Raw genomic sequence first — 19095 nt, 5'->3', positions numbered from 1 at the left:
ACCTTTTGAGGCACTTGTCCGGACACAAAAGTCACTTGTCTGGAGCACGAGCACACACAAATTAATTTTAAATCAACTAACTGTAAGTTAGTTTGGTGAATACATTTTTTAATTAAGGCTGTCTAATGATTACACATTTTAATCAGACTAATCACAGCTTCAAAATGAATTAAAATGACAATGTAGATCAGTTTTTAGATTTCAGATAGTTTGTATTGTCAAGTACATTTGCACATACCAACATAACCATAACATAATTATATATATTATTTTGCGCTTAATATTAGCTTGCTCTTATAATGGCTTTTATTCATTTATATTGATACTAGTTGCTTTGAAACTAGGCTGAGCTTGCAGTCTTTTGTGTGTGTGTGTGTGTGACACTGTGTGTGCGTGTGCACGTGCAAGATGGAAAAGAATGCTTTTCATCACTGCTGCATGTCAACTTTACAAGCAGCGTCTGAGATGTGGTTATTATAAAATAATACCATGTAACACTTAAACGCATGCCTATGTACTTACATTGTGTGTGCGCAGCAGAGATGCTTTATACAGTAATTGGCTGTACACACACACACACTCCACAGGGTGGACTATGTTATCTAGTAAGGATGCTGCCTCAGGGAGCAAGCTAACAGATTACCGAAGTAATAAATTAGTTTTGTCATTTTCTGGCCTTCGCCTTGATTCTCACTTTTGTGCGTTAATCTAGATAAGAGATGGATGCTCGTACTCGAGGCAGAAAATACCCCAGCTAGATTAAAAACATGACATTTCTGTCGTCCGTGGGCTTAATCAGCGTAATGAAAATGAATGGAGGAAGTAAAACACCCCCCCGTCTCCTGGCAGCCGCCGCATCAGGCTTCTGCATTGTATTATGATGTATGCCATGCCTTCATGGGATACAGATTTCTATTAATTTAACGGCGGGGGAATTAACTAACTCGTAAAAAAGGAGAAAGCTGTGTCAACAACAAAAATGAGGTAGATCTCCTCCACTGCAGGCCCTGGTATTATTAACTGTTCAGAGAAGTATAGCAGTGCGATGGAACGGGAGAGGAGAGGAGGCCATAATGGCCTCATTTCCCCAGGGTTTCCTTGGCCCTCCCACAGAGACGAGTGATGGTCAGTGTAAAGAGAGCATGGTAGCAGCAGGCAGCGGTGGCTGATTATCGGCGTCTCTTGATTTATGTCTGGACAACGTTGGGGGCTATCCATTAATTAAGAGAAACAGGAGGGAGGGTCACAGCGGTTAACAGCAGCAGGGCTGTATTTTGTCTACTGGATGCAGTGATTTCCTAAGATCCTCAAATTTCACCCACTACTATAGTATTACTATTATGCACTAAAGTCCTCATTGTTCATTTAACCCGGAGGGTGTACTAGTACAAATTGAACCTAGTGGATCCTTGCTGATCTGTTTGGTTCCATTTGTACCCAGGGCCATATTTTAACGGCGGAACTTTGCAACATGGTCTTAACTTTTGGCGTTAAGACCACGTTCAGCCGCAGCGCCATGGTCCTATCTAGAAGGCCTAAAATGTGTCTGCTATGTGTCTGCTCCCGGCGCTAAGCTGTATTTTGGGGCGTTACATTTGAGGCCTTCACTTTAAGAAAGTTTAGCACGGCCTGAGGCAGAGGTTCTCAACCTGTGGATGACCCGGGTGACAGTGAACTGATAATTTAAGTTCTTCTAATGCCGTTTTAATACCTAAAATAAAAAATAGGCTATTACTGCATCAAAAGTAATCAGCAAATGGAAAACTATCCGCTCACAAATAACATGAATCTCCGACTCGTATGACTCTATGCTCCCGTCTCGGTTTCCAATGGCACTACAGTTCTGTGAGCACCGCGTCGTGATTGGTCGAATATCTTTCCGGTCTGACTCTGAGCATGCAGAGACAGCTTCCGTTAGTCGGCTCTTGGGAGCTGTAGTTCCAAACTCTATAGCATTCGGAGATTGTGGAATAGTTATCTGGCAGCTGGCTACGCTACAGACAGTCAGGCCCATGGCCTACACGTTCACCTCCCCTGTCTGCTGGCCTGGGAGGGGGTCAGAACATGGTCTCCCCAGTCCATGGGCTACACGTTCACCTCCCCTGTCTGCTGGCCTGGGAGGGGGGTCAGAACATGGTCTCCCAGTGGATGGATCACAGTGGCCCATGGGCTACACGTTCACCTCCCCTGTCTGCTGGCCTGGGAGGGGGGTCAGAACATGGTCTCCCAGTGGATGGATCACAGTGGCCCATGGCCTACACGTTCACCTCCCCTGTCTGCTGGCCTGGGAGGGGGGTCAGAACATGGTCTCCCAGTGGATGGATCACAGTGGCCCATGGCCTACACGTTCACCTCCCCTGCTCCCTGTCCCTGCCCTCCCCTTTGACCTCGGCTCAGCCCCTGACAATGATGTAAGCACCGTGATGCCGGGCCATAGGTCACTGCCCCAGAGGGGTTCAGTCATGGACCCCCCCCCCTCCTCCAAGGAGAAGAGCAGCGATCTAGGAGGATAGGGGGCGGTCACAGCCCAGAGGATATCTCGCCCCCTGTATCCCCAAGAGAACACAAGCCTTCCAGGAGGGTGGTGTGTGTGATAGACTGGATGCTTAATTACATTTTTTTTAATGGTGTACTCCTCCTCCTGGAATGCAAGTGAAGTCTTGTTAAGCATTGATCAATGGAGTAAAGTGCATTTACTCAAGTGCTTTACTTAAAGGTCGACTTCGCCAATTTTCAACCTGTCTTCATTGGTTCTCCCTAATGCTCATATGTTTAAAGCAAATCTTCGTGGTCTCTGGCTCAGGAGGGCTGTGGACAGTACAGAAAGCCACCTACCAGTGACATTTTAGATGGGGAATCCAAGCTCCGGGGAATTTAGGATGCTATAATGGGAGCCATGTTTCTCGCGTCAATAAGATAAAAAACTCTGCCTATAACGATGAAGTCACTGCTATGAGTTTCTGAACTGCCCACATCCCTCCTATGAGACAGACAGAGTAGGACTTTTTTATTTTTTTACTGTTCTAGTATGTTATATCATTCACATTAGTGATAGCCTCGGAAACCTATTACTTAAGTAAAGTATATGAGTAATGTGTCATCATGCACCGAATAAATTGAGAATCGTGAATCACACACACAGAATAATTGCGGCTTTACTGTCAGCCCACCACTGGTATTTCTACAGGCTTTTTGGTTTTCAACTGACAATAAGACTATGTCATTTCTTTCTAGGGACGCAACTGGGAAGTTCCCGGACTTTCCCAACGCAGAGGACGGAGGATCGGCTTCCATATTTGCTCAGAAGACACCCGAGCAGGTATGCAACTGTAACAGGCGTCTACTGTGGTCGCTGTCTGCCAGAAACCTTGCATCTCCATACTAGTGCTACACGATTAATGCTCAAAATGTGAATCTCGATTTTCCTCCACAAGAATTGAGATTTCTTTCCCATGAAAATATGTATTGTCTTTAGTCTGTAGTTGCTGGCTGCATTTGAAATGTGGCACCTGGAGCCATAGCTACTGTGCTTTTAAACAGACAACATCAAAGTGCTTGACCTAAACCTCTCTTAAAGTCTCTCTCTTGTAGAAAAAGCATAAGAGTAACTCAAATTAATTGAACAGCCTTCTAATGTTGCACGATTCTTGCTCAAAGGTTTGAAATAAGATTGCAAAAGTGTCTGAATCTAGATCCCGTTTTAGTTTTAGGTAGGGTTTGCAACAGTAGGCTTTACAGCGATTAAAACAAATCCTGCTGCGTATTATCGGAAAGTGCGCTTCATTTGGCAGGTGTGAACTGTGCAGGCTCATTCGTACTCTGGTGCGCATCAACCAAATTTTAATCCTCCAAAATACGGTGGTTTGGCTTCGCTTCAAAGCGAACCAAAGTGCGGATCACAGCAGGTGTGAATGCAATCGCATTAAATATAGGGTGGGATGACCAAAGAATGTGCCATTGTGGGATGAAGAATTTGTTGTTGATGTCCCGTGGACAGACGTGGTCTAAGAGATATTACATGGATATTACAACTTTAAATGTTTTTCTTTGTAAATGAATGCTGTACTGCAGAGGTCTTAGCTGAGAGAGAGATGAAGCAGGGCATCAGTGAGCTTGTAGATCTGCTATTTTCGACAATGAATGGTCTCCTAGAGATACTGGTGGTTAATAAAAAACAAGAAAAAGGTCCTTACACAAAGCGGCCCCCCTCTAGTAACTCTGGACCCCCTAGGGGTGTCCTGGACCCCCTGTTGAAGACCCCTGCCGTACTGCATCATACAAGTGTGTCACGCAACGCATTGTGTTTGTAGATCCTCTATTGTAACAAAAAAAGTAATGTTTTTGGACATATGAGGTTTCCACCAGAAAAAGATGCTACATCACTGTACTATAGACCTGGATGACAACATGTCTACTATTAAATCCTGTCCCATCTTGTTTTTTGTCATTGAGTGATAATATGATATACCGTGTAGTGGGCCTGTAAACCACTTTAACCCATTTTGCGTGGGAACCCCTTTTGTTGTTTTAAGCATTGTTATACTTTAGCCATTGAAAAATAGCAGATCTACAAGCTCGTAGTGCCGCGAGCTTGTAAGTCTGCTATTTTTGAAAAATCATGAAATTGTGGTGCAAATCTTTAAATGTATATTCTTTCAGAGCCAAAGTTTTTAACTCAAATCTTTGCTTCTCTGGAACAACATATATTCAGATGGGGCTCGGCAGGCAATTGCATATATTTTTGGGGCTCCTTGACATGAAAATGTTTGAGAATGACTGACGGAAGACATTTGTAGAATCGTCCTCGGGTCTAAATGGGTTAACGCCGGTGTCCATTTTAGGGCATGCCCATTGAAGGTGAAGATTTCCGAAAAATGTTTTTGTGAACTTGCAGATGTGCCATTTCCAAAATGAAAATTGCATGTAATGTTTCACATTCACAAAGGAGGCTCTGTTAATTGATTATTAGAGCTGTGATCCAAGAATTCGAATGCATACAAATGTTATAGTAAGCAGTCTGATAAGAGTATGTTAATACAATATAAATTATCTAAGTACATCATAATGTACTTAATTACTGTACTTGAACCATTCTGGACGGGAACCCCTGTTGGTGTTTTAAGCATTGTTATATTTTTAGCTATTGAAAATAGCAGATCTACAAGTGCTGAGTGCCGTGCTACGAGCTATTTCTTTAAAATTGTGAAAATGTGGTGCAAATCTTTCAATATATATTCTTTCAGAGCCAAAAATAATAATATTTGAAGCTTCGTTCGATTATCTTTTTCATTTTTGATCAAAATAGCTGATCTACAAGCCCACAACGCATTGCAACATGACATGTTGAGAGTTTGTCGATCTGCTACCCTTCAAAGCCATTTGCTTGAGCTCCACGATTCATGAATCACCGACTCATTATTTAATCCTCTGTCAGTTAATTAGGACACCTACTGGTGGTCAAGCAGTGTTTTCGTCGACTAAAACTAAGACGAAAAATGTTCGTCGACCACCTTTTTTCACTGACAGGCCCACAAATACATTTTAGTCGACTAAATCAACTGTAAATTTAGTCGACAAGAATCTCATGACATTTAGTCGACTAAAACTAGACTAACACTAAGGCATTCCAGATGACTAAAATGTGACAAACTATGAAAACTATTCAAAAGACTGACTAAAACTAAAATCAAATTTTGCTGCCAATGACAACACTGTTGTCAAGTAATCCTGCCTGAAGCTCATAAACTCTGTCTCCCGTTGGCAAACAAACATGGGATTGCGTGTTGTGTTGAGCGCCAGACGGTTCATTGTGATTCTGTGATCTCACCGCGTATGGCTCTCGTCCCGTCAAACAGGTGGCAGCCGAGCTCCTCGCCAAGGAAGACGAGAGGGAGAAGAAGAAGAAAAGCCAAGCAAAGAAAGACAAGAAAGCTGGAAAGGGGGACCAGAAGAAGAATGGGAAAGGCAAAGGAAAGAAGGGGAAAGTGGAGGTAAGACCTTTTTGTTCTGAAGCGTAATGGAGTGCAGAAGTCCTAACGTCACTCGTTCACCCCCCCCCCTAGGTCACGGAAGTAATTTCTCTATGGAGAATAACATTGGGTCATTTAAGAATTGGTGGTTGTTACGGACCAAACCAGTCTAGGGGCAACTTGCCCGCAAAAAATAAACTAATCGTCCCGGCGATCGTCAACCAGGTAGGAATCCGTACATTACGTCAGATTTGGTGTTCTATTTATAAAACATGGAATGCTGCTTTTAAAATTAATGATTAAAATTAATCAATCGGATTAAAGACTACACTGTATCAACTAAGACTACGTCTTAATGGGTTTGATTGAAAGACATAGCTGATGTCCAAGCTTACTGGATGCATAGCAGAAGCTAAAGGTGGGGGAGATTTTTTTTTTTAACCGTAGGCTATTTCCCAAGTCATCTGGACTCTTGGAGTGCCTGGGGCCCTCAACTTCCACAAAAAAAAGAACAGCGTGGAGGAGAGGGCATTCCCAAATCAAGTGCCTGGAGCTCTCCAACGTAATAAAGTGCACAAGGCAGCACTGATCAGTCCCACAGCACATCAATCTTTGTGGGGCTAAAGCTATGCACGCACGCACGCACACGCACACACACACACAATTGAGATGGCGGTTGGTGGCCATATACAATATCATTTTGGGGGTCCTTGACTTGAAAAAGTGAGAATCACTGACATGTACAGTAGAAACATACATTTTTCAGAAAACTTAGGAATCGGAAGACTTTTGTAGAATCGGCCACAGGTCTTAATGGGTTAAAGTGGTTTAAATAATTATAATTGCCCTCATAAGAACAGCTGTGGCCACTGGCCAGGTTTTTGCCATTAATGCTCTTATTACTCCCTGGGTAAAACTGGTAATGATTATAATGATTTAAAACAAACCTCCTTTCGCTCAAACTCAACTTAATACAATTTAAATGTGGTTTGGTGTGTTTTAGACGGACCGGCATATCACATTTCATTAATGCAGTATGTAAATGCATCTTCCAACCTGTTGGCAGTTCAACTCGCACAGCCATACTAGTTAATTTCCTGAAACGCTATAGTCCCGCTGACTCAAATGTCACAGAATTATCATACAAATCAATTTGCGGACAGGTTTGGTGTCGACCGACCCATTCTAAAATGACAGATGTATTTATTGCTATTGAACCACAGCCAATGGAAATCACTGTCACCAAGAGGCAAGAAATGCTTTTATTGTAATTCCAGTCAAACATTCTTTAACATTTAAATGATTTAATTGAGCCCAGAGTCGTGCATGTGTGTTGTGGGATTAGAGGTGGGATTGTGATCAGCATGTCCCTGGATTGATTTCTCAGACCGGTTGACAAAACATAAATTACAACTTTAGGCATTTAGCAAAAGCTCTCTTATCCAATGCAAATGATAAAGTGCAAGATCGGAGTAAATTATATGAAGCCTAGTCAACGAACGAACGACCACATAATTGGTCTCATAAATAGTTATGATGACCTGAGTTTGAATCTGACTCCCGTCATGTCACATGCATGACTCCCCTCTCTTTGTCATATAGGTTTACTGTCTCTACACTCCTATCTTTAAAGCATAAAGTTGTCAAAACCGTGCGTGCGTGATCCGACACAGCAGCACGCTCCCCCCTGTCTTGTGCCATGAAACAAGTCTGTTAATGGGTTATCTGGCGCCTTCAGCTCTTATAAGAGTTCTGGAATGTCAGAACTTTTTTTATTCGGCTCTCTGAAGAGAACTGTCTCCAGGAAATAGTTCTGATTCCATCGGAGCATTCTGTAAATGGCCATGGATCCCAGTGGTATAAAGTAACTAAGTACATTCATTTACTTAAGTACGTACTGCAATTTTGAGGAAGAATTTACTTTTTACTCTACAATTATTAGAAAACTTTAGGTACTAGTTACTGTGCTTTGTATAGATTTGGATTATTACAAATCCTACATTAACCACTTCAGCCCTGGCTATTTGAAAGTAGCCGATCTACAAGATCAGATTTTTCAAAGTAAGGAACAACTGGGTAGCACACAGACAAAGAAAATTTATAAAAAATTATTCAACAAATGTATACATTGTATAGTATACATTTGAAACCTGTGAAGTTGGACATTCTGCATACTGAGTACTTTAACCTTTGGTTAGTATATTTTGATGCCAATACTTTTTTTTACTTTCACTCAAGTCGATTTTGAATTCCGGACTTTCACGTTTCTTGTAACAGAGTGTTTCTACATTGCAGTACTGATGCGTTTACTGAAGTAAACAATGCGAGTACTTTTACCACTACTGATAGATCCAGCTCTCCCGTTCTCCGGCTCAAAACACTCTGCATGGACCGACATTCCTCTTCCTGCGTTCCGCCTAAAAAACCCAACAAACCCGTCATATCTCAATTTTATGCTATGGTCTCAAATTATTTACGTCCCACCACTTTATCAGGCCCATACTACTCCCAGCTCCCTAGCTGCTGCTGCTGCTGCTGCTGCTGCTGCTGCACTGAAACCAACGGGCGTTTTTCCAAAAAAAAGTATAGGGAGAGATTATCAGGTCAGGCTCACGGCAGCTGTAAACCTTGGCACGTCGATAAAAACCATTACCCCAGATGAGAAATCATATGGTTTATAGTCGCGCAATGCTTAAAGATTCCCCTTTTTGTGTGAGAGAGGGAGCGTGTGTAGGGGTTGCTGACAGTTATGCATATCTGACGGTTATGCATTTTTTATATGGGTAACACTTTGGAATAACATTCCTTATGAAAAGTCGATAAATAGATTATTCACAAACTATTAGTCGGTGTGTTATCGATGACTTTTTAAATAATACAAAAATAATTTCTAACATCATCAGTACTAGAAAAGATGACAACATGGCAACAAAAAGTATATTGTTAAAAGGCTAAAGCACTATTTGCTTAAGAATCATTGCTATAGGGCATTCTGGTTCCACTGAAGAAATCATCCATTCATTTTTCCCATACAGATTTAGAAAAATATTTATATTGATTAGTTTAAGCCTCAAATCAAGCCATCCAGGATCCTGGTGAATCACCATAAAACCTTTAATTATGTGAAGAAGAGAAAACAATGATATAAGATACATTAAATAAATCTCCTGTTTAGCATTTTTCATTTTATGTTTAAGTAACGGGGGTCCCTCCATCTATTCAGCAGGAAAAACAAATTCAGGTAGGGTGACAACATTTCAGACAATCAGAAGAGAATACCCATTTATCAGATACATGTCATGCTGTCATGACCTCCATGCATTTTCTGTTTAATAAAGATCTGGGAGAATGGGAGAATTTATCAGAATATAGAACTATTTAACACTTATTTTAACCACAGAAAATCACTTGCCCTACCTTTAAACTATTTATAATGGACCAAAGTATTACCTATATGTTTTCATTGCTAATTATTTTGAGCAAACTGTTCATCGTTTAAACCTGTTGTTGGTGATGGCGGAGGCAGCTGGCTGCGACATGTGCGATGTCCATTACAGGGATCCACTCGTGTTTTTGTCAGCTCAGTTTGAACAGCTGAAATGTTGATCATACCTGTCTGCATCCACGGGGGAGAGAGAGAGAGAGGTCCCACCTCGCTAAGGGATATTATGAACCACTTAACCTTTCCATCAGACTCTGAAATGGAAACGTTGGCCTCTCGTGGGGACGTTTAGGCTGACAGAGGAAGGTTGATGTGATGCAGGGACAGAGACGTAAAACAGACGGCGTCAATGAGACTGAGGAGGCCCTGACGTTGGTGGAACAAGTACTCTGATTCCAGTGGAGTACAGCGCAGCCGAGTCCAGTGGAGCAGCCGAGTCCAGTGGAGCAGCAGAGTCCAGTGGAGCAGCCGAGTCCAGTGGAGCAGCCGAGTCAAGTGGAGCAGCCGAGTCCAGTGGAGCAGCCGAGTCCAGTGGAGCAGCCGAGTCCAGTGGAGCAGCCGAGTCCAGTGGAGCAGCCGAGTCCAGTGGAGCAGCAGAGTCCAGTGGAGCAGCAGAGTCCAGTGGAGCAGCAGGGTCCAGTGGAGCAGCAGGGTCCAGTGGAGCAGCGGCGTAGCAGATTCCAGTGGAGCAGCGGAGTAGCAGAGTCCAGTGGAGTAGCGGAGTAGTAGAGTCCAGTGGAGTAGCGGAGTAGTAGAGTCCAGTGGAGTAGCGGAGTAGCAGAGTCCAGTGGAGTAGCAGAGTCCAGTGGAGTAGCGGAGTCCAGTGGAGTAGCGGAGTCCAGTGGAGTAGCGGAGTCCAGTGGAGTAGCGGAGTCCAGTGGAGTAGCGGAGTCCAGTGGAGTAGCGGAGTCCAGTGGAGTAGCGGAGTCCAGTGGAGTAGCGGAGTAGCAGAGTCCATTGGAGTAGCAGATTCCATTGGAAAAGGAAAGGAAAGGAAAAATAAAATTGACTATTTTGCTGAGTGGTGCAATAACAACTTCCTGGACCTAAACCCCAGCAAAACTAAGGAGCTGCTGGTGGACTTTAGGCAGGGCCCGCCCACTCCACCTCCGGCCCTAGAGATAAATGGCCAGGCAATAGAACGTGTCGAAGAGTATAAATACCTCGGCACCACCATCGACCATAAGCTCACATTCAAAACCAACGCGGAGAACATTCACTCCAAGTGTCAACAAAGGCTGTTCTTCCTCAGGAAGATGAGGAAGCTTCAGGTCCGACCATCGATCCTGCAGGCCTTCTACAAGTCCTTTGTAGAATCCATAATGACCTTCAACATCACATCATGGTTTGGTGTGATGCGTGCCATCAACCGGAACCCTCTCGAAAGGGTGGTTAGGATCAGCGGCAAGATCATTGGGAGGGACCAGGAGTCACTCAGCAGCATCCATAAAAAACGGACAATAAAGAAGGCCTCTCAAATAGTTGAGGACAACACACACACCCTCCATAACCACTACCAACTAATGCCCTCAGGCCGGCGATACAGAGCATCAAAACTCACTAAAAGGGGCTCAGCTAGCTTTGTGCCCACCTCCATCAGACTCTTGAACACCTAGGCTGAACCCCCCCCCCCCCCCCCCTCCTTTCCACCTGATGGACTATAGTGAATCCATAGGTTGCATATAGTAAATATTTAGATTTTCAATTATTAGTACTTATAGAATAGATTTTAATATATTATGCTTTTAAGTAGTTCCTCTTAAAAAGTCGTTTTTATGATCCTTTATATAGTAACTGTGTTTGTGTGTAATGTGATTTCTGTTGTCTTTACCACTGCACAAAAGAAGTTTCCGAAAGGAAAAATAAAGTTCTTTGAAGTTGAAGTTGAAGTTGAAGTCCAGTGGAGTAGCGGAGTCCAGTGGAGTAGCGGAGTCCAGTGGAGTAGCGGAGTCCAGTGGAGTAGCGGAGTCCAGTGGAGTAGCGGAGTAGCAGAGTCCATTGGAGTAGCAGATTCCATTGGAGTAGCAGAGTCCAGTGGAGTAGCGGAGTCCAGTGGAGTAGCGGAGTAGCAGAGTCCATTGGAGTAGCAGATTCCATTGGAGTAGCAGAGTCCAGTGGAGTAGCGGAGTAGCAGATTCCATTGGAGTAGCGGAGTCCAGTGTAGTAGCGGAGTAGCAGATTCCATTGGATTAGCAGATTCCAGTGGAGTAGCGGAGTAGCAGATTCCATTGGAGTAGCGGAGTAGCAGATTCCATTGGAGTAGCAGATTCCAGTGTAGCACAGCGCAGCCGAGTCCAGTGGAGCACAGCGGAGCCGAGTCCAGTCCAGCACAGTCCAGTACAACACAGTGGAGCCCAGTCCAGTACAGCACAGTGGAGCCCAGTCCAGTACAGCACAGTGGAGTCCAGTACAGTACAGTGGACTACAGTACAGAGGAGTACAGTATACTATTCCTGCTAGATTGCCACATTTACGACATCCAAGCAACTTGATACAGTATATAGAAACATTGCCACTTGCCATGCTTGCTTTTACTTTCCAAGCAACTGTATATGTGACCAGTGCCAGTAGTTTGATACACAAGGGGGCCATGGTCATTTTTCAGTTCTTTACATATTATGAAACTGCACACTGTAACCTTTCATATGATGCATTGCTCATTGAAATTGGGGGGGAAATGAAGAAGATATGACCATTTGAAACTTGTTGAACCAGAAATGTCAAATTGGAGAATTCCCCCTTCAAAGATATCAGCAGTGATCTGTCACTTTAGGGGGCGCTGTTTTCCCTTCATTCCTCCATTAGCCAACCAGCAGTGTTGCCATGTCTGCTTATTATAATTAGTTGGCCATGTTTCTAAAGAAAAAGAATGCATAGGCCTACTGTACCAATAAGTCTTCACAATTAGAGAATGTTGTTATAATTGATAGTTTGCCTATTATCTCACCTTTTTTAAATGGGCTACTGCATTTATTTGCCATTTTGTACTATGAAAAAAGGGCAAAAAACAGTGGCAGAAAATTAGGCTTATGTAAATGGTCCAGATGAGTACAAATAAGATAGCTATATTAGCCTGTTATTATTATTATTTGTCTGCAGAACCCCCATCTGAAAATAATGTATGCCAGGGACAAGATTGGTTTTGTTATATGCTTGTAGATCGGCTATTTTTGCTTATTTTGGGCTTGTTTTCATATACGGGTTGCTTGTTTCTCTCGCAGAACCTGGCAACCCTGCAAAAAAATAGCCGTTAGCTACATTTAGCATTATATATTGATATCAATCGTCAATCCTGTAGCTAAAACAAGTACATTATCGCGTTATATTACATATCGATGTGATCTGCATTATTATGACCTTAATTTTCATGGCAGGTACATTCCAAAGTAACTAATAAGAACCACGTTATGGTGACATAATGTTACAATGTTTACAATACATGCTAGAGTCTTCTTCTTCTTCTTCTCTGCTATTGGAAATAAGAAGCCATGTTCCATTGTTGTGATGACCAGTGCCCCTAGCTAAAACATTCGCATGAATTAGCTTTAGGAGGACCGAAAATAAGCACACTTTTTACAAAATACGACTGTTAATACTTCTTTCTCTGCTATTTCTGTTAGCCAGTTAGTGAAAGACTAGTATTATCTTCAAAAACGATTGTGTACAAAAAGCGGAATTTTAGCGGAATTTGCATACTTTGAAGGTAAAGCTGATTTTCTGATTAGCATTGGTTAGCATTGCTTAACTCAATGGTTTAAACATTAAACATAGTGACTTGTTTACGCAATTACAATGACTTAATGACACTTAAACGACTTTCTGATGGAATAAAAACATTCTTTAACATTCCAACTGTTTTAATGTGGCTAAAAACGAAAAACACCAAAAAAAAAGAAATAATCTATTTGGTCCTATAGTGACATAACAGAGTTGGCGACTTGTGGTTCAAATTACTGGCACTGGTCACATATGAAAACATCATGGTTGCCATGTTGGCTTTTCCAAGTAAAAAACCCCCCAAAAAAAACAGTATCAAGCATTGCCCTTCCGCTATTGCCTTCTTACCATTTGTGACGCGTGGCGCTAGGATGAGCGGGCCAAAGGCCCGCGAATTTCTAGTATTATAAATAAAGGGAATGTGTTACAGATGAGGAAAACATGCATGGCCTAAAGGTTCAGTCCATAAGTATTATCTGAAACACTCTCTTTGTGACATTGCCTGTGTGTTTACGTTGTGATTTACTGGAAGGCAGAGAACCTTTTCATCGTGGAATTCATTCTCCTAAGCCGGCAGAACGAGACAGTTACTGTAGTACATGATAAGATCGTGCATATCGGCCTATATTAACTCCGTAAAAGCATTTCTTACATTCGGAATGTAAGCAGTCCTTTTTTTATTGACTTATGGAGGTTAAGAGGATTCAATATAGCTCCTCTTTTTCTATTTATACAAGACCGCACAGACGAATGTAGACGTTTGCTCACGTCGTCCCTTTACCTAGCCTGGGTTCCAGCCAGTGTTGATTTTGTCGACTAAAACGAAAAATGTCCAACGAACAGCAACGTTATACAACCTCTCCAGTGCCGTCACCATTAAATTAAATTGGCCCCAATTTGACCTCGGCACTGTCACAATTAAATGTGTAAATGATCAGTGGTTTCGCTAACAAACGTATTCATTGTACTTTTTTGTCTTCTTAAAGCTTGTGAGTTCAACGGTTCTGTAATATAACTGTAGATGTTTTTTGTGCCTTAGGAGGAGGACAAGGAGAAGGGATGGAAGATGACACAGAGCAGGTTCCTCCCCACCGTCATGGAGGGATCCAAGATCTACAAAGGTAACATCATTGTTCTTCAACCATGCAATGCTTTTGCTCTGGTCTGTTCGTGATTTTTATGGAGGAAGTAGCTTTTTAACCTGCCAGTGGTGACAGGCAGGTACCACGAGTGTCGTGGTACCATCTGGAACATTGTGTGATGGAAAGTGTCTTTGCAAAGTCTGCATGCTTTGCTGACCTTGAGCTTTAGTCCTGTTCAGACAGGGGAGTCGAAAATGAAGTGCTCATGGCATGGGGACAACGTCTTGCTCATGTCAAGAATCTTGAGACATGTTGTGATTTGGCACTATAATACAATTAAGTAAGTGGTGAACTATCGTTGTTAAACTGATTGATAGTGATATTATGACAAATGACAAAGTCTTGTGCATCAAGAGGCGTGTGCGTGTGTGTGTGTGTGTGTGGGGCTGGGAAACGCTGTCATCTCTTGTCGTTTACTTCCTCGTCTGTCAAACCTTTTTGTAAGTCAAGGTTTCTCAAAGTGGGTTTGCCATCAAAATGAGGAAGTGCTCATGATGCATTGCAACCTTTATTTAATGATTTCCAAAATATGAACGGCAGGTTGACAGTGGTCCATTTCATTGATGAGGTGCTGCTGACCTTAGTAAATAAGTCTAAAAGTGAAGAAAAGGCTTCACACTCATAGCCATCCATACCAATGTTTTGCCCTGGAAAGGTCTTCCCTGAAGATTATGTTTTAGATTGTTATTTCAGTGAACACTGTCGCCAGCTAGAAGTTAGTCCAACGAGACATGCATATGAATATTCAGATCATAGTTTTCATTCTCTCCACTGTTATCTCCCCCACCTACAGTATAAACAGTTGTAGAATTATGTACTAAATTTAATCTGACAACAAAAACATTCTCTTATTTGGGTTCCTGTCACAACTTTACAAATAGGGGTCCGTGGCCCTGATACGCATCAATTTGGGGGCTATTTGACAGGTAAATGTTTGAGGGCCACTGCCTGTAAATCATTTTTACTTCCATCCTGGTGGGCTTGCGTGTGCGTGAGCGAGCACACACAAGTGTCCCCCGTGGATCTAGATGGACAGTCCTGCTGCGTAACAACAGCATCCAGCCATCCCACAAATCAACCCAAACAAACAGACGCTCCTATGGTCCAAAACCTCTACCTTCCTGTCTCCTAGTGCTCTTTTGGTCCTTAGCAGAGGAAATGAGGTATCATGGCCTGCGCGTTCTTCCACCGTGCCATGTGACCCGTGTTAGGAGTCGTGCGCAAGAGGTCGTGCCCTCTTCTGCCTCCATCCGCTGGCCTCTCGCCCCCTCATTGGGGTGCATGCGCTCCTGGAGGCTCCTTTTGGAAGCCCAAACTGTTTGGGTTCTGCTAAGTCAACAGCTATGCTGGTTGATGGTGCTGTTTTTGTCCCTGTCACTCAGTTTTAGTTGTTTTTGCTTTAGTTTTACAGCCGGCACTCAACCTTTCGCTTCCAGGTGTAATCATTCATTTTGGAAAACCAGAATTTCTGCTGTCCCCCGGCCGGCACGCGCTCAAGTTGTAACTTGGTTAATCTGAATGTTGTCAAACAGATCACCTCAAATCAATGGTCCATCTTATCGCTCTATGCTATGGGGTGTTTAACAGGATGTTGATTTGTTCAAGGCTATTTGGGCGGGAACCCCTTTTGGTTTTTCAAGCATTATGTTATACTTTACTTACTTACTTACGCCTATAGCCCAACTTTGGGCATAGGCCACGAACAAGAGCTCTCCAGACATCACGGTCCTGGGCCATCTTCTCCAGCTGTCCCCATGTGTGGCCAGATCTCTTCACATCTGCATCCAGGTCACGGCGCCAGGTGTTTCGTGGTCTGCCTCTCTTCCTTTTCCCTTGTGGGTTCCAGAACAGGGCATATCGTGTGATACTTTAGCTATTGAAAAATAGCAGATCTACAAGCTCATAGCGCGGCACCGAGTGCCGCACTACGAGCTTGTAGATCTGCTATTTTAGAAAAATGAAAATGTGTCGCAAATCTATATATATATACATATATATATATATATATATATATTATATATATATATATATATATATATATATTCTTTCAGAGCGGACGTTTTTAACTCAAATTTTTGCTTCTGGGGGGGTCCCTGGAACAACATATTTTGATATTAGGGGTAACGGCCAATTAGATATAATTCTGGGGGTCCTTGACATGAATTAGTTTGAGAACCACTGACATAGAAACATGAGTTTTTCAGAAAATGGTCATGATTTAAAAACCATCTTGTAGAATCGAGTTCAGGTCTAAATGGGTTAACTGTACCGGCTTGCTGATGGATGGTTCCTGCCACTGAATACAACCAAGAACGTTGCTTTCCCTTTTATATTACCATTCCCCTGATAAACGAGGTGATTGCGAGCAAAATTCTGAGATATATATATATGTCGGAAATGTGAGCACAAAAAGAAAACCCTCAAACATTTCAGGCCATGTCTTATTTGTATTACTGAGTTTTTGTCCAGCAACTGTTAGATTCACTGCCAAACCCTTTCATCTTCCTGTGTGATGATTTCAGTTGCCCCAGACTAGATTCTCAAGTGTCGACTTCTGGGTTAATGCAAATGTCAGCTTTTTATTAAAATTATTTTAATTTTCATAGTATTTGCCAGCTATTGATAGCTTTGTAGTCAGTCTTCAGGGACCACATGATGAGGCTCAGACTGGTTTTAAACAAGTCCAATCTAACCCCAATTATCTAAACCACTTACATGGAAGTGAGAACAAATGTGAATGTTAAAAGTTGTTACCTGAAACCTCCATTGTTAATGGCCCATTGCAATGCAGATCTACTTCCTTGGATCAATCTGCAGGTATGACATACTGAACTTACCGTATTTATGCTCTTGCAGTTTTGTTTCTAAGTATAAGTAGTCTTAATATAACAGTTCCCCAAACCATATGGCCTATAATTAATTTTGTTGACAAAGTATGACGGAAAATGTCAGTGTCATTTTTTCACTGACAAACTAAATAATAAAAAGTAAGCCATGATGACTAAAACTTTGAACAAATAAAAGCAAGACTAACATTTTACGGAGGGACTAGTATAGACGACAACAAAAAATCACACCCGTGTGAACTGAGTGGTGCAACTCCCCTCTCTCCCCCCTCTCTCTCTCGCTCTCGCTCTCGCTCTCGCTCGCTCGCTCGCTCGCAACAGTACAGCACTTTCTCTTTCTGGCACAACAGTGCCCCTACTGGTCATACTCATGCTCATTAACACATAGGCGGACACAGACATTGCTGTTCCTTGGAGTAAAAAAGACAAGCCATTTTGTTTGATTGCGCTCGGGTGTTGCGCTCTGAAAATGGCAGATCTACAAGCTCAACACAAGTGACGTGTTGTAAAGTCAGCCGCTTCGACGCCATCACGGCCAGCCAAAATACATGTTTGTCAACAAAATCAACTGTAGATTTGAGCCTGTGCCCTGTTGGCGTGATGGAGTGATGTGCTGTGGCCTTGAAGATTGGCTATTTTTTAAACTCCTGAAAATAAAATTAGTTCATTGGGGTCATGTAGGCGTTCTAGAAATGCTGCAGACCATTTTATTCCTGGACTGAGTCACCTGAGTCAGAGGGGGGGTTTCTACACTTTACGATCAGAATGTGTTCTTGTAGGATTTCCCCCTCTCTCTCCGTGCAGAGAAACGCACACAAATCACCACTGCAAACACTCTGAATCTGTCGCCACCACTCACATATGTTTACAAGGTCCCTCGGGGTGAGAATAAACACCGAATCAACAGGTTATTTACTACTGGACTCATGGCTAAGAGAGACCATCTTGTTTTGAGGAACAGTCTGTCATTTGTCGTTTGTGTTCGTCAGTAACACATACTCACACACATACATACAGTGCACACAAACACATAGCTGGCTGCCCACACATACAGTATAAACAACGGCACTCAGATTGCTGATTAACCTATTTAAACCGTGAAAGGGTCTGTCATTTTTGAGTGGTGCAACCACTCCAAGGAACAGCAATGTCCGTGTTAACCTATGTGACTGTGTGTGGCTATGTGTGTGGCTATGTGACTATGGGTACCAGTAGGGGCAAAAGTGGCGCTGTTGTGCCAGAAACAGAGAGAGAGAGATAGTGTTGCACTGTTGCCTAGTGTTAATTACAGAGAGAGAGGCGAGGGGAGAGGGAAGTTGCACCACTCATTTCACACAGGTGTGATTTTTATTTCTAAAAAGGCAGATATAGACACGTCGTTCATTCATAGTAACTTGTAGACCTGTTTTAGGAAAAAAACTTGTGTTAGTCTTTGTACATATATTTTTAGCAAACATGTTTAACTCAAATTGTCCCTGGAACAAAACATTTTGAGATGGGGGTCTGTGGCCAAGACACTATAATTTTGTCCATCCTTGACATACTTCACATATTTTCAGATGGAGGTTGGCGGTCAATTACAATTGTTGGTCCTTGACATGAAATAGGTTGAGAACCTCTGACATAGAAAAATAGGTTTTTCATGATTTAGAATACGTTTTTTTTTTAAATCTGGTCTCTGGTCTAAATGGGTTAATAGAGAAGTAGCCTCGGAAACCCAGACGTTTTTATTTACAGGAAGAAACAAAAGTAGTCTCTGCAAAGACCTGTTCAATTGTGGCATACAGTAGGGCCAACGGGTCTCTCTTACTGGTCTGCTGCAGCCTTATTCAATTGACACACATATGTGAGCACACGTACACAGAAACGCCTCTGTCTGTCCGTCACTAATTAATAAGGGTCATCTGCTGCAGGTGCGTCTAGTTTGGCAGCCCGGAGCTGCCTATGCCAGTGAAATCAGTGGATTGTTCCAGTCTAAT

The 19095-nt window shown here is 42.6% G+C and overlaps 1 protein-coding gene across 1 annotated transcript in view; it reads left to right on the top strand.

The window, feature by feature from the left end:
* Positions 1 to 19095, top strand: part of drc11 (dynein regulatory complex subunit 11) — a gene marked incomplete at its 5' end in the record, with an annotated part of 102889 nt that overhangs the window by 29530 nt on the left and 54264 nt on the right. The window contains 3 exons of the mRNA XM_083758384.1: positions 3235 to 3319; positions 5856 to 5990; positions 14168 to 14249. Of these exons, the coding sequence (XP_083614510.1) occupies positions 3235 to 3319; positions 5856 to 5990; positions 14168 to 14249 (302 nt within the window). The remainder of the gene's footprint in view (positions 1 to 3234; positions 3320 to 5855; positions 5991 to 14167; positions 14250 to 19095) is intronic.

This window comes from Protomyctophum parallelum, assembly GCF_964188405.1.
Source record: "Protomyctophum parallelum genome assembly, chromosome: 23".
Taxonomy (NCBI): domain Eukaryota; kingdom Metazoa; phylum Chordata; class Actinopteri; order Myctophiformes; family Myctophidae; genus Protomyctophum; species Protomyctophum parallelum.
Note: the sequence above shows the minus strand (reverse complement) of the source record. Positions and strands in the feature narration are given on the sequence as shown.